Below are 17,482 nucleotides of genomic sequence, written 5' to 3' on the forward strand. Positions count from 1 at the left end.
TATTAGGGCTCGGTACCCCTTTCGTAACCATACAACCATACAACCGTCATTTCCTTCTTTTATTAACTTTCTTACGTTCATACACATAAACATACATATCATACTTGCCATATTTATAACGTTACAACCTGACAGTACGTGCAATATCCGAAGATCGTTCACGAACCATCAAGCAATCATTCATACATATCACATATATCACCTATGGCATACACTTATCACTTTGGATAAATGTATTAACAACACATCAAGTATGCACACAGCCCCGAAAACATAACAAGGAATGGGGCTAGAAACTCACCTGGATCCTGTTACGCTCGCCGTTGATCGTAATTCCTTTCTTTAACTGGGCTCGGCTAACTGTATAATATTTACACATATCAATTAACTACTGCTACTCGTTTGTATTTCTATCTATATATGACCCACAACGAACGGGGGTCCGGGGGCAGCGCCCCTGGCAGCGGGGTTCTAGGGGCGGCAGCCCCTAGCGGGGTCCAAGGGGCAGAGCCCCTGGCTGGGGTTAAGCTGCCAGGTCAGCTTGGAAAAATTTTATTTTCGATAACTGCCTTAACACATTTTCCATTAGGTTTTTAATTTATTTTATAGACGAACTTCGCTTCAGGCGAAGTTAAACCTTAGGCGAACTTGGAAACAGCTTGGTTCTGGCTTGATTCGATCGAATAGGAACACGTTCGATCGAATAGGAACACGTTCGATCGAATACAACACGTTCGATCGAATAGGAACACGTTCGATCAAACAGGAACACGTTCGATCGAATAGGAACACGTTCGATCGAATACAACACTCATTCGATCGAATACAAAACTCATTCGATCGAATGAGTTGGAGACCATTCGGTTGCTTCCCTATTCGGTCGACTGGACTTGTTCGATCTACGCATTCGATCGAATGGACTGATTCGATCGACTGGTTCGATCGAATGAGTCTGATTCGACTCCTTCAAGCTGGGCGACGGAGAAACCCACGGGTTTTCCAGATTTTCCAGATTTTTGACCCAAAATCGAAGTTTTTGACATGGAAATGCTCGGGATTGAAAGGGCTATCGATTCCTAGTACTTTTAAACACAAAAGCTTGCATTTTGACACCAAAACAAGGCGGTTTTTGACCCGAAAACTCAAGTTACGAAAATGGGAGTTTTTGCTCGATTTGAGGTCGAAAATGGTTATGAAAACGGATGATTTTCGAGAGGGACTTACCAAAAACGATTAGGAACAAGATTGTGGACTCGGATTTGTGATTTGAGAACTTTCTCTCTCTAGCTTCTCTCTCTAGAAATGAGAGTGTTTGGGTGGGTGTAAGTGAAGGAAGATGGTGAAAAATGGTGGAAGTGTCAAGAACTTTCGTTTATATACTACGGGTTTGGTTAGGCTCGGGTTGGCTTCCTACGGGTCGAGACAGGCCGAGTTCATAAAATAACTAAGCCCAAGACCCGTTCCTTACTCGACATTAAATAACTAAAACGTGAATTTACTAAACATAACTTTCTTTTATTTATCAATATAAAAATTTTAGGATGTTACAAGTCTTCCTCCCTTAAAGAGGTTTCGTCCCCGAAACCTAACTATTACATAAACAAACTAGGGTAAAACTTGCGCATCTCATCCTCGACTTCCCAAGTAGCATCAGATCCCTTGCGGTGCTTCCATATCACTTTGACCAAGGGTATAATCTTGTGACGAAGCTGCTTCTCCTTGCGATCAACGATCTTTATCGGTTGCTCGATGTAGTTCAATTGTTCATCAACCTCGATGTCCATTAAGGGCACGTGAGACGTGTCATCAGCTAGACACTTCCTCAGATGAGAAACATGGAAGGTTGAATGAATTCCTTCTAACTCATCGGGTAAATCCAGTTTGTAAGCTACTTCACCCACACGTTTTACAATCTTGAACGGTCCAATGTACCTCGGACTCAACTTTCCTCTTTTCCTAAAACGGATAATCCCCTTCCAAGGCGAGACCTTAAGCATCACATAGTCGCCAACGTTAAACTCAATTGGTCGTCGCCGCTTATCCGCATAAGACTTTTGTCTGTCTTGAGCGGCTTTCATTCTTGCTTTGATCTGATCGAACTTTGAAGACGTTTCTTGAACCACTTCTATACTTCCCATTTCCTTCTGACCAATCTCACCCCAGCACACCGGGGTTCTACATCGTCTACCGTACAGCATCTCAAACGGTGGCATACCAATACTCGAATGGTAACTGTTGTTATAGGAGAACTCTGCCAGATGCAGATGATCATCCCAACTTCCACCAAAATCTAAAACGCAAGCACGTAGCATATCCTCAAGGGTTTGGATCGTCCTTTCAGACTGTCCATCGGTTTGAGGATGATACGCCGTACTGATGTTCAACCTCGTCCCCATAGCTTCATGAAATTTCTTCCAGAACCTCGAAGTAAACCGTGTATCCCTATCAGACACGATCGATAACGGTACTCCATGCTTGGTTACAATTTCTTTGATGAACAAGCTTGCTAACGTTTCTGACGAGATGGCCTCTCGTATGGGCAGAAAGTGAGCACTCTTGGTCAAACGGTCCACAATCACCCAGATGGTATCATGTTGCTTAGCTGTACGAGGTAGCTTAGTTATGAAATCCATGGTGATGTGTTCCCATTTCCACTCAGGTATCTCTAGCGGTTGCATCTTCCCACAAGGCTTTTGGTGTTCGGCTTTGACTTGTAAGCAAGTTAAGCACTTACCAACATAATCCACTACATCGCTCTTCAATCCTGGCCACCAGTAATCTCTTTTCAAGTCTTGGTACATCTTTGTAGCTCCTGGATGGATTGAGTACCTTGACTTATGAGCTTCATCTAAGATTCGACTTCTAAGATCACCATGGCGTGGGATCCACATACGGTCGAACCTAGTCTTAACTCCATGAGTGTTTTCCATCAACTCATCTTGCTGGCCATAAATCCTTTCCTTCTTTACTAACCCTTCGTCTATTAACACTTCTGACTGCACCTTGATGATTTCTTCAAAAAGACTCGAATTCATGATCAACTTGTATGACTTCACTGTTGCAAGGACTTCCTCATTCTTCCGACTTAACGCATCAGCGACCACGTTAGCTTTACCGGGGTAATACTTAATCTCACAGTCGTAATCCTTTATCAATTCTAACCATCTTCTCTGCCTCATGTTCAGTTCTTTCTGCTCGAAGAAGTACTTTAAACTCTTATGATCGGTATAGATAGTACACTTAGTGCCGTACAGATAATGCCTCCATATCTTAAGAGCATGCACTACAGCTGCTAACTCCAAATCATGCGTCGGGTAAGTACTCTCATGGACCTTCAACTGTCTAGACGCGTAGGCTATCACCTTCCCTCGTTGCATCAACACGCAACCTAACCCTTGATGCGAGGCATCAGCACAAACAACAAAATCCTCATCACCATCGGGTAAAGTAAGGATTGGAGCTTGCGTGAGTCTCTTCTTCAATTCTTCAAAGGCTTCCTCCTGAAACTTTCCCCAATTGAATACTATCGTCTTACGGGTCATACCGGTCAGCGGTGCGGCTATCTTGGAGAAACCTTCGATGAATCTCCTATAGTAGCCAGCTAACCCTAGGAAGCTTCGTATATCAGTCGGATTCTGCGGAGTCTTCCAATTCGTTATCGCTTCAATCTTAGCTGGGTCCACGGTAATCCCCTCCGGATTAACCACATGACCTAAAAATTGCACTTCTCTTAACCAGAACGCGCACTTCGAAAACTTGGCGTACAACCTTTCTTTCTTCAGAACTTCCAATACCTCTCTCAGATGCTCGGCATGGTCAGACTCACTCTTTGAATAAATCAATATATCATCGATGAAGACGATAACCGACTTATCCAACATCGGTCGACACACCCTATTCATCATGTCCATAAATGCTGCAGGAGCATTTGTTAGACCGAATGACATTACAAGGAACTCGTAGTGTCCATACCGCGTTCGGAACGCTGTTTTAGGGATGTCTACCTCTTTCACCTTCAGCTGATGGTAGCCTGATCTGAGATCTATTCGTGAGAACCAACTCGAACCTTGCAGTTGGTCAAACAGATCGTCAATCCTAGGCAAGGGGTATCTATTCTTTACCGTAAGCTTATTCAACTCACGATAGTCTATGCACATTCTCATACTTCCATCCTTTTTCTTCACAAACAAAACCGGTGCGCCCCACGGAGAAACACTCGGTCTGATAAAACCCTTGTCGAGGAGTTCTTGCAGTTGGGACATCAATTCCTTCATCTCGGACGGTGCTAGACGGTAAGGCGCCTTCGCGACGGGCTGGGCTCCTGGTACTAGATCTATCTGAAATTCTATCTCTCGCTCAGGTGGCAACCCCGGAAGATCCTCAGGGAATACTTCTGGGTAGTCGCGCACAATAGGAACATTCTTCATTTCTTTCGTCTCGGCCGTAGCGTTGACAACATACGCCAGGTAGGCACCGCACCCTCGCCTTAACAAACCCTCGGCTTTTATCATCGAAATGACATTAAGTCCATAACTCTCCTTATCACCATAAACCGTCACCGCACTACCATCCAATGACTTTAACCTTATCATCTTACTTTTACATACTATCTGAGCCTCAAACTCCGACAACCAATCCATACCCAAGACTACATCGAACCCTCCTAAGGCCATAACATACAAAGTAACAGGGAACTCATGTCCCTCTAACTCTATCTTACAATTCTTCACCATTTTTGTTATTTTCACCGAAGTGTCACTTGCGGTTTCTACTACAAAAGTTTCAGACACTCGGCAGCCTTTCATTTTAGCTAGTTTACTAAACGTCGTAGCTACAAAACTTCTATTCGCACCAGAATCAAATAATACAGAAGCGGAAACATCGTTCACTAGAAACGTACCTGTGACGACATCCGGAATCTGCCTGGCTTGTTCCTGGGTCAGCATGTAGGCTCTAGTTCTGGGCCTAGCTTGATCGGCATCCTTCTTTCCACTACCTCCAGCTACACCTTCAGTGCACTCCCTTGACATATGGCCTGTCTTGCCACATTTGTAACATGTTGGCTTCGCACTGCACTCATTGGCATAATGCCCTACCTTCCCGCACTTATAACAGGCATTCGACCCCATTCTGCATTCTCCACCATGAGCCTTTCCACATTTGAGACAAACATTAGAATTTTTACCCCACTTGCATTCACCACCATGCCTCTTTCCGCAGGTCTTACACGATCTCTTCTCCCACACTTTCTGTTTCTTATCCCTGGAGTTCCATAACTGAGTACCGGGTCGTTTAGCAGGAGTGACCCCTTTCTTCTCTTTCTCTTCGTCCCTTTCCACCCTATCATCCGCGGCCACGTCAGCATAGACCATTTCCGCGAGTCCAACAGCCGAATCAAAAGTAGCAGGTTGAACCGCCCTGACTAACATGCGGACCTTTTGTGGCAACCCCCTCACATAACACTTGATTCTCTTGACTTCAGTGTCAACCATGTCAGGCACCAACCTAGATAGTCGGTTGAACTCCGTGGTATACTCACGATGCGTCATCATACCGGCTTTTAAATTCTGGAACTTCATCTCCGTTCTTTCAACCTCGGCATCTGCACAGAACTTCTTCATTACCAACTCTTTCAAATCTTCCCACTTCATCTCTTTGATCTCTTCACGGGTCTTCCTCTGCTCCACACTCTCCCACCAATACATAGCCTCATCTACGAATGACTGAGTAGCATATCCCACAGCTTGGTCGGGACGGCATTCGCTAATGCGGATAACCTTGTCCATAGCGGTTATCCACTGGAGAGTAGCGATTGCGTCTCCTAAACCAGTCAGCTTAGGCGGGTCACAACCTTTGAAGGACTTATAGCTGCACCCACCTTGTCCTCCTCTCCTATCATCGACTTTCACAGACTTATCCCCACTCGAGGCCCCTCTTTCACCTTCCCCATCCTTCCTACCATCACCACCCGCCCCTTCAGCAGTTCGTTCACGGCTTCCAGCAGATCCTTCGGGATTCAGGTTCTTCACAGCAGAAACTACAGCCTGAACGATGGCTGCTTGAACTGCGGGGCTAAGTTGAACTTTTTCGTTGTTGTTCTGGTCTCCTCCAGCTGCGCTTCCTTCATCTTCGGTGTGGGAAGCTTCTTCTACCGAGGGTTGCCGGACAAGACGAGGCCTGCCACGACGTCCAGTGCGACCCCCAGCTTCAACAAATTCTCCAGCTCCAGCCATCAGTATCCTATATGAGAAAACACAAACATCATCACTCAAGGAACTATCTAGTACAAGGATAGTAAGGCTAACAGGTAATAACAGTGGCCAGTTGCGATTAGCTGATCACGTTACTTTCCGTGTCATATACACTTCCCTTTATGAGTCTATTTGTGCTGGTTCTACTTAAGCAGTTTGTCAATTTAAACAGTCAATTATTCCTATCCCTATCGTTCACATATCCTTTCTTTCTTATTAACATACATCATTTAATCATGCACTTTACCTTTACTGATCTTGCTTGAGCGACACATGGCATTCTTGAACTGGCATCTTCTTTCCTTTCTTACTTAAATCCCATTCTCTGTTCGAGTCTAAGCATGTAGGATGCTTAAATCTCTCGAACTTTGCTCTGATACCAACTTGTAAGGCCCCGTTACCGGTAACCCTACTTTCGTGTTGGATTTACTCATAAACACAGTTCTAAATATCAGAGTTAATTAAAAACTTTACGCGGAATATAAAACTTTCATAAAACATTACATATCAATTCATAATCATGTCTTTAAACATTCCTCTTGTCTTTCATAATCAAAACGTAACTTATAAAACATATCGGATCTTCAGATGCCAGGCTTTAGTCTTCTGCCATGTGTCCTCCACTCAAGCCAGCTGTCTCATCCTACTCACCTGCGTGCATACTAAAAGTCAGCTACGCTGAGTGAGTTCTAGTTAATCATACACTACCATACAATACCTTGTTACATACATACGTACTTAACCTCATAACTTTCTTTCATACACACATAAGTACTCATACCTTCATTCTTACTTACATACTTTCTTTCTTACTTACATACTTTCTTTCTTACTTACATACTTTCTTTACATTCATAATCATACGTTTTAAAGAGCCTTTCGCCCTATAACCTCACAGATATTATAAGGGTCTGGTCCCTAACATCACAGATATTATAAGGGTCTGGTCCCTAACATCACAGATATTATAAGGGTCTGGTCCCTATCATCACAGATATTATGAGGGTCTGGTCCCTAACATCACAGATATTATTAGGGTCTGGTCCCTATCATCACAGATATTATGAGGGTCTGGTCCCTACATCACAGATATTATTAGGGTCTGGTCCCTAACATCACAGATATTATTAGGGTCTGGTCCCATGTTTTCGAATATTAGTAGGGTTCGATTCCCTCTTCGTTACCATACAACCATACATCATACCTCGAGTATTATTAGGGCTCGGTACCCCTTTCGTAACCATACAACCATACAACCGTCATTTCCTTCTTTTATTAACTTTCTTACGTTCATACACATAAACATACATATCATACTTGCCATATTTATAACGTTACAACCTGACAGTACGTGCAATATCCGAAGATCGTTCACGAACCATCAAGCAATCATTCATACATATCACATATATCACCTATGGCATACACTTATCACTTTGGATAAATGTATTAACAACACATCAAGTATGCACACAGCCCCGAAAACATAACAAGGAATGGGGCTAGAAACTCACCTGGATCCTGTTACGCTCGCCGTTGATCGTAATTCCTTTCTTTAACTGGGCTCGGCTAACTGTATAATATTTACACATATCAATTAACTACTGCTACTCGTTTGTATTTCTATCTATATATGACCCACAACGAACGGGGGTCCGGGGGCAGCGCCCCTGGCAGCGGGGTTCTAGGGGCGGCAGCCCCTAGCGGGGTCCAAGGGGCAGAGCCCCTGGCTGGGGTTAAGCTGCCAGGTCAGCTTGGAAAAATTTTATTTTCGATAACTGCCTTAACACATTTTCCATTAGGTTTTTAATTTATTTTATAGACGAACTTCGCTTCAGGCGAAGTTAAACCTTAGGCGAACTTGGAAACAGCTTGGTTCTGGCTTGATTCGATCGAATAGGAACACGTTCGATCGAATAGGAACACGTTCGATCGAATACAACACGTTCGATCGAATAGGAACACGTTCGATCAAACAGGAACACGTTCGATCGAATAGGAACACGTTCGATCGAATACAACACTCATTCGATCGAATACAAAACTCATTCGATCGAATGAGTTGGAGACCATTCGGTTGCTTCCCTATTCGGTCGACTGGACTTGTTCGATCTACGCATTCGATCGAATGGACTGATTCGATCGACTGGTTCGATCGAATGAGTCTGATTCGACTCCTTCAAGCTGGGCGACGGAGAAACCCACGGGTTTTCCAGATTTTCCAGATTTTTGACCCAAAATCGAAGTTTTTGACATGGAAATGCTCGGGATTGAAAGGGCTATCGATTCCTAGTACTTTTAAACACAAAAGCTTGCATTTTGACACCAAAACAAGGCGGTTTTTGACCCGAAAACTCAAGTTACGAAAATGGGAGTTTTTGCTCGATTTGAGGTCGAAAATGGTTATGAAAACGGATGATTTTCGAGAGGGACTTACCAAAAACGATTAGGAACAAGATTGTGGACTCGGATTTGTGATTTGAGAACTTTCTCTCTCTAGCTTCTCTCTCTAGAAATGAGAGTGTTTGGGTGGGTGTAAGTGAAGGAAGATGGTGAAAAATGGTGGAAGTGTCAAGAACTTTCGTTTATATACTACGGGTTTGGTTAGGCTCGGGTTGGCTTCCTACGGGTCGAGACAGGCCGAGTTCATAAAATAACTAAGCCCAAGACCCGTTCCTTACTCGACATTAAATAACTAAAACGTGAATTTACTAAACATAACTTTCTTTTATTTATCAATATAAAAATTTTAGGATGTTACAAGAGATGGGTTCAGGATCAGGTGCATGGGGTCAGAATGTGTCAAAAGTTGGGAAAGAGTAAAAATCAGGTCCTGAGGAAGAGCCACGAAGTAAAATGGCTTAAAAATGATAAAAAAAAAAAGAAGAAAGGCAGGCATTTCGAAACGCTTCCATGCAAAAGCGAAACAGTTTCATGTGAAGCGAAACGCTTCCATGCGAAGTGAAACAGTTTCATGTGAAGCGAAACGCTTTCATGCGAAGCGAAACAGTTCCATGCGAAGCGAAATTCTTCCATGCGAAATTTTATAAAATTCATTTTCTGATGCATTTTTGTTAAAGGACTGTTAATGAAAATAAAATTTTTCCGAGCTGACCTGGCAGCTCAACCCCAGCCAGGGGCGCTGCCCCTTGGACCCTGTTAGGGGCTGCCGCCCCTAGACCCCGCTACCAGAGGCGCTGCCCCCGGACCCCCGTTAGTTGAGGGTTTCATAAATTGAGATGTAGGTAGTTGTGGTAATAGATAATTGACACGTCTAATGTATTGAACATTAGCCGTGCTCAACTAAAGAAGGGAATTACTATTAACGGCGAGAGAAAACGACTTCAGGTAAGTTCTAGCCCCATTTCTCTTTGAAATGTTTTCGGGGCTGTGTGCATACTCTTATGTGATAGTTAATACATTTACTTAATTGATAAGTGTATGATACATGTATGACTATGTATTGGATGTTATTACTAGATAATGATAGTATGAATGAGCATGTATATATATATATATATATATATATATATATATATACATGAGACAGGTAAAATACACACGTATGATAAATGTATGGTTATTCGAGGCAGTAGGGACCAGACCCTTATAATATATGTGATGTTAGGGACCAGACCCTTACAATATCTGTGATGTTAGAGACCAGACCCTTATAATATCTGTGATAGTAGGGACCAGACCCTTACAATATCTGTGATGTTTAATGTAGAATAGCTTATGGTATACCATAGGGTTTTATGAGAGAAAGTATGTAAGTATGTATATAAAGTATGTGTGAAAGAAGTAGTAGCAAAATAAGGTATGAATACGTATCTTCGGACGCGTATGAGTAAGGGCAGGAATGTATTGTATGTTAAATTGATTAACTAGAACTCACTCAGCATAGCTGACTTTTAGTATGCACGCAGGCAGATAGGTTGAGGCAGCTGGCTTGAGAAAGGACACATGGCACGAGATAAAGAGACTGGCATCTATGATGAAGTGTCAAGACTATTTTATGTTATGTTATGAAAAGACAATTTGTATGCTATGACAAAAATGCATGTTTGTAATGTGATGTTGAAGTTTTAAATTATTTCCGCGAAAGTTTAAATTAACTCTGATGTTAGAATTGTGTTTATGAGTAAATCCAACACCAAAGTAGGGTTACCAGGAACGGGGCCTTACATACGGGGACGATACGGGTACGGGGAACGGAAAAACTCACAATCTAAGATAAGGGTAGGCAAAAAGAAAATATAAAAAAATAAATATATAATGTTAATTTAATACCTTTTTTTATATATAAATTTATAAGGTTAAGAATTAAATGCAAACTAGTGAAAATGTAGGGGGTTAATTGTTAAAATGTACACTTATTTGATAGTACTCTTCAATAGTTTTATGTAAAAGTTAATTAACTTGAAGGACTAAATGTTAAGAGTGAAAGAGCGGGGCTAAATGTTAATAAAACGCTAAATAACCCTAAAATAACAAAACGAAGGTTTAGACTTCAATACGCCGCTCTCTCCATCTTCTTCATTTCCGGCCGTCTATTCTTCTTTCTCTTTCTAGCAGAAATTGAACCTCCCGCGAACGTTCAGGTACACCTTTTCTCCGTCTAACCTAAAAGTAAATAGAAATGTCCCCGAAATGTTTTGGAGCTGTCTCCATTAACCCGGAAATGTTTTGGATCTGCCCCCATTAACCGGAAACATTTAAGAAACATCCCCATGGCGTTTCTTTCCCCGGGGATGGGTACTCCATGTAAACTACCATCCCCATGCTTCCTAGTTTTACAGCCCTACAGTTGTTACCACAAATTGGATGTTTAGGCAGTTTCCCAAATTCACATAACTAATAAAACAGTTAGTTGTAGTTTGATATAAATATTGCAATTTTCAGTCAAAGTAAAAATGTATGGTTTAGAAACAGAAAGTGAACGCCATCTAAATTTCAATAATGAGCCTAGTCGAGTCTAGTCATTTGACTTACATAGAACTCAAGTTTGAGTGAGGCTCATTTCGATCTCTATTATTAAAGTTTTAGCTTGGCTAGTGAGTAGTTTTACTCCAGCTTGGCTCGTTACTATTTCTGAATTAATTTTATACTAGTAATTAGCACCCCGCGCGTTTCTGCGGTATCGTTAAACTTTAAAAAAACATAGGCATTGCATTTGTAATTTAGATAAACCACATGGACCGCCCGTGTAATTAGCATTATAATAAGGAAAAATACAAATTCATACATTTTAGCGTTGCAGCAAATGGTAAACTGGTCAATTTTGGTATACTCATTATAGCATATAAAAGATAAAACTAAAAAGATATAATCGTTTAAGTGAGATCAATCATTCATGTTGTGGTGATGAGAGCTCGTTTTTATATTTGATATTATTAAATTAATTTATAAAAAAGATAAAACAGATAAGTTTGTAAATTTATCCGATATTAATTTCCTAAACTTACAATACTATTATAACTTAATTACCATATTAAAAAGCTTATTTTCAATATTAAATGCTTATCTCAATATCTCTTTTATAATTTTCTGTTGCTAACAGTTAAAACATATATTACAAAGTGAATGATGGAGTACGTGTGCACCAATAGAAACACACAAAATTAAATAGTGAAGATGTGAGGGGGGAGAAAAGTTGGTTTTTAATATATATTCCTCTAAATTTCAATAATGTAACTATGCTAACCCTTGTATCTTGAGTGCTTTGTTTGTATTATGTGTTAACTGCTGCACACAATCAAATTGTAGCTTCTGTCAAGGTAAAGGCGGGAGAGAATGGATTTTGGGCACAATACAAATAGAATGAATGTAGAATGTGATAGATTAAGCAGCTTGCCAGATGATATTATCCATAAAATCCTTGCTTTGAATGGCGCTAAAAAAGCAATTAGAACAAGTGCGTTGTCATCCAGATGGAGGTACACCTGGACTTCAATGCCATGTCTCAGTTTCTCAAGCGAGGATTTTCATACGTATTCCAAGTTCTCTCAATTCATTAGATACGTTCTATCTAAAGGCAAGAATCAACTAGATGTACATTCTATCAGTGTCTCTTTTCATGACACTGTTAGCCATGCGCTTGTCAAAAGAATTATCGACTTCGCAATCTCCCACAATGTCCAACAATTGAGTATTACTTGGCTGCGTAGAAAGTTTCTCGAATTCCCTTTTTCAGCCTTTTGTTCTCAGTTCCTCAAGCATCTCACTTTGAGTGGATTTTTCATCTTGACCCTACCTGCTTGGGAGGCAACAGCTTTAGCGACCCTGGATCTACATAAAGCTGCATTGCGTGATGGCGTTTTCTCTAACTGCGCAAACTTGAAGAATCTCATCTTAAAAAGTTGCAATATGATGAGCTCGAATGATTTCAATATATGTCATCCTGGATTAACTAGTCTAACACTTGAAGGTGGCAGCGGTTGTAAGGGTATCAATGTGATTACACCTCAACTCAAGCATCCGAGTATAACATCTTCGCCAATACATCTGGTTTCTGCACCCAACCTTTACTCTTTGCATTATGGAGGTGGTAATTTATCTTTCGAGTTTTCTACAGACCTTCTCCATTTGGAGACGGTGGATATATGTGCTCAATGTTCCCGTGAAGATAAGGAACACAAATTTGTTTGTCTTCTTCAAAAGCTCTGCAATGTGAAATTTCTTACACTTAACTTGGAATTTGTGAAGGTATATTTGTCCCTTTATGATTTCATTCGCGCCTAGTGTCAAATTTCTTACACTTAATGTCAAATTAATTATGACTATGAGATTGCTTTGTTGTTTGGTATATTTTTCAGTTTCTTGCATCCGTGGAACTAATCTCACGTCTACCTTCTCCGTTTTCCAACTTAAAGAGTTTAAAGATTTATCCGTACTATGTTTCTCTGAATGAGCAAGCACGACCGGAAGTAACCATGTCTTATGAAGTCAAAGAATATTTGTTAGATGCTTCTCCAGGTGCCACCATCACGATGGTTTCACATGAGGTATTTTCTTATCTTTCATACTTTCTACAAGAAATGGTATTTAATTTAGGAGCTACCTATATGCTTCATGCATATTATATGATCCACACAGGAGGCTAAGACTGTGAAGAATATTGTGTTGGCGTGTATGTTTATGAGAGAACTGCAAGTGCTACTATATCAGTGGAAAGAAAATAGTGAAACAAATACAACTCGTTTGATGCAAGGCAAGGCACCAATGGAAGTTAAGAATCAACTAGCCACAGAAAGGAAATGGCATTTTTGGTTAAGGATGACAGATAACAATGAGCAATTTGCTAAAATGTATAAAAGTATAGTTTCTATAGTGCAGGAAACTGAAGGAATACTCACAAAGATACCTACATCATCACATCAATCTAAGTTGAAATTAAGTTTCTCTAGGCTGTGTGTTGACGTTGAGACTCTCATGGATGATATGGCAGATTATGTGAAGATTCAATGTGCAAAGAAACCAAGACTCTACGTTCATCAACCTGCTACCGCATCACAACCGTCTTCTTGACAAATTGTAAGCTCTTGAATTTTCATTTCAAATTCCACTTTCAGCATTTGAAAAATGAAATTGCTACTATTATGTAAAACTTGTACTTTTAACCCTAATAATTTCGTGGTGTTTTGTTTTCAGGTTCCATCAATTGTCCTAACGTTGCCCTCTTGGAACGCTGAAGTTTAATAAGTATGCTTTACAATTAGTTAGTAATGTGTACAGTGATATTTGATCCTATTAAACTTGTGCTTATCTAGGATATCTTTGTGATACTTATATGAAATGCTTTGACACACAGTTGTCAAAGCATTCAGGGAGGCGCAAATTTTGTGGGGAAACAATGTTTTCCCGTTTAAGGAATAAGGCGAATTTTGATTTATCACTATCCTATTTATAAGATTTACCTAATAAAACAGTATTTACTTAATTTACTTCAATCCCTTTATATAATCACTGACTTTAATGGTTTCTGAATTACACAAAGGTTAATTAAGAACAAGGCTAGTAGGAATATTTTTTTTCATCGTTTTCATCTAGTTTAATCTGTTATGGTTTGCCAACAATGTTTTAAACAGAAACATGTCAAAATGGTTTTTATATGCATTGAAACGTGTTTTCAAACGTTGAAACGGGTTAATATTTTAACCAAAAAAGTGTCAAAAAGGGTTGATGTTTAAACAAGAAACATGTCAAAAAAAATTTTTAAGGTAGAACAAGCTGCCGTGTTAACCAAAACTTGTTTTAAGGTTGAATACGCAGCTGTATTTTACGAACGAACAATATGGTTATAAAAAGATTAAATTATGTCGATGATTATTTTGTTTTATTTGGTTGCTACTTATAGTATTTATGATCTAATTATATTGAACTCCTCAACATAGGAATGCCCTTTCCAACTAGTTTGGAGAGAGAATTTTGTTGATATTTGTTGAATCGATTTTGTAGGTATTTGTAGGTTCGGTGGTGAGTCGGAACGAGTTTGAGCAAAATGACTGAGTCAAAATGGCTCATTTCAGAAATAAGTATCAAATTTGTTCGGGTCAAACGAGTTGAGGATACCTTGAGAAAGAACATACTAGAGAAGTAATAAAAAAAATCAAGTTAATACATTTAGCTGCCATCACCTAAATGCAAATTTGATCATGCTTAACTATCTCAAAGTCATGACAACCAATAAATATTAGTGTAGTACGATTACCTATGTGAAAACATGAAATGCATTGCTAAATTGTTTGCATTGAAACGGTATTGAAAAAGCAAGTCTAATGCGCATATGTTTAATTATCATAAAATACGTGAATACATATGCTCCTTTATGTAAATACCAATATGCATAACTAGTGAAATACATGTCCTTTGACGTTAACGAAGACTAATATATCCATGTTCTTAAATATCACACACGTATGTTCAGGTAATAAAAGTTGCATGTTGTTTGTACAATCGGCATGCAAGCAGTTCGGCACTAGTGTGAAGCTGGTGAAGCAGAAATTTTAGGCCTCCACATTTTAAAGGGCTCAATTTTCAAAATCCTCTATAGCCTATTTTCTAAGCAAACTACTATAGGTCATCTAGATGGTCTTCTACTGTATTTCTTTAAAACTTAGTAGTTGTCTTGATCCAGTAGCTTGAACGAGACTGGATATTTGGCAATTCTTTATTTTCCATTTTTGTAGACTTAAAATTTCAATCTTATTTTTTGGGAAGGATCGACAACAGCAAATTTTAAAAACATCATATACGGGAGGCTCGACATCTAATTTTCTTTTGTTGACTTTCTTGAGCCGACTGGTTTCTTTTCTTGTCTTCAGACACAATCAGTTTATTTTTAGATTAAACCACCAACTTTCACGTTCTCGTTTTCTTTTAAGCGTTTCAGCATCTGCAACTTTTCTTTCTGCATCCGACTTGATGTTGATCTACCTGTCCATGTACCACTGCACAAAACTTAGAACGAATAAGATTTGTTCACAGAACCTCTTGAGGATCAAAGAGGAATTCTTTCACACAGCCTCCCAATTTCAGTCCTTCAACTTGTAAGTGATTTGTTTAAGTCCTAGGTTTCCAAAAAACTTTGCATGAACGACCTTGACAACAAAACACACGATTTGAATAAAATAAGGTTTAATAAAATATGTACTACGAACACAATAAAAACTTAAAATTTTTTTTGGCATTTTCATATATTTTAAAATTACGAAAATATATACATAATATTTTTAAGTTGAAACATAAAAAGAAACAAATGAAAGTAAGAAATAAAAGATATGAGTAAAGATGAAATTAATGTTATACATAAAAAATATTTACTTAAAAGTTTACTAAATTATTTTTGTGAGAAAGATCACGACATGGAATCACATTATCTATTAACGTTCTAGACCACACTTCTTTTTGGAAATTATTATGCGAAGAACCCAAAATCGTTTGTAAATATACTTTGTTCACTTTAAACAAACAAGTATTTTGATGTCAACGTGATATGTTAACGTATGTAACAGGCACAATGTTTGTGCGATTCCTATTTAATCCGACGAATTACAGACTCCCTCATATCTTGGGCTTAGTTTGCTTTCACATGTCACCTCAATTTGAATTAAACCGTTCTTAGTTGATCACAATAGGCTTATTAACACTTTGGACACTTGGCTCTATCTAGAAATATTAAAATAAAGCAGAAGTTCAGGGCTTTAACAATCAGGTCTTGTATGACTACAAAAAGAGAAAATCCAAGGCTTGAACAAAAGAAAGAAAGTAAAATAAAGCAGAAGATTCAGGGCCTTAACAATCAGATCTTGTATGACTACAAACATAGAAAGTCCATGGCTTGAATTAAAATAAAGGAATAAATAAATTAGAAGTTAGAAATCCTAAGGCATACCTCTTTTAAACTTTGTTTTTATTTTCTTTTCTTTTCATTTCTTTTTGGACTCTTTTTTTCTTGACATTTTTCTTGACTCAACAGAATTAAAATTGACATTTGATTACATAACACAACTGTGATCAGGTAAAGAGAGGTTTGGGTATAACATGTGATTTACGCTTCTGCCTTCATTGATATGACTTTAGTTGGAGTCGGCAACCATTTCATAACGTGTAACCACTAGCATAGGCAGATATTTAGTTTATATCACTATGACACTAACTCATTTGTCAAGCCTATCTACACATCAAGCAATTGTCTTGCTGGCTTTTGATCTACTATTTTCATGTGCTAGAATCGTTAAAGATAATTTCTAATTATTTTCCAAAGGTCGGATCAATTTCTCAAAAATTTTAAAAGTTTTAATTATCCGACTCCCTCTAAACAGGAGCTCTCTCTTAACGGGTGTAACATCCGACTTTTAGAAATAATAAATAAAGTAATATTTAAATAAACATTGTTATTTAATTTCTGTTGAATAAATCATAAATTAATATGAGAGATGGTAGACTTAAATGGGTGTGGACCTAACAATAACCATGAACTTAGTAGACTAATGGGCCTAAAGTCCATGAGCTAAAAGTATAAATACCCCTTAAACATTTCCTAAAACCCTAGATTTCATAATTCCATACCTTTCCATTTTCACACACACTCTCCTTACCTTGAAACCCGAGAACGAGATCCAAGTTGTTTTAGTGATTCTCGCATCCAAACGACAAGAAGAATCAAGATCTAGCTCGCGTCAAGACTAAACCCTAAACCGAATTTCGCTTAGAGGTATGTTTGTAGT

General features: G+C 39.1%; 1 protein-coding gene across 1 annotated transcript; it reads left to right on the plus strand.

The window, feature by feature from the left end:
- The first annotated feature begins 12,074 nt into the window (after nt 1-12,074).
- Nucleotides 12,075-13,781, plus strand: LOC143588287 (F-box protein At5g03100-like). Its single transcript, XM_077069337.1, has 3 exons — nt 12,075-12,959; nt 13,070-13,258; nt 13,350-13,781. The coding sequence occupies exons 1-3, from the start codon at nt 12,075-12,077 to the stop codon at nt 13,779-13,781; spliced, it is 1,506 nt and encodes a 501-aa protein (XP_076925452.1).
- Nucleotides 13,782-17,482: the final 3,701 nt, after the last annotated feature.

The sequence above is a fragment of the Bidens hawaiensis genome, unplaced genomic scaffold, assembly GCF_021521415.1.
Source record: "Bidens hawaiensis isolate Kalapana, Puna unplaced genomic scaffold, B.hawaiensis_p1.1 tig00036302_1, whole genome shotgun sequence".
In the NCBI taxonomy this organism is placed as follows: domain Eukaryota; kingdom Viridiplantae; phylum Streptophyta; class Magnoliopsida; order Asterales; family Asteraceae; genus Bidens; species Bidens hawaiensis.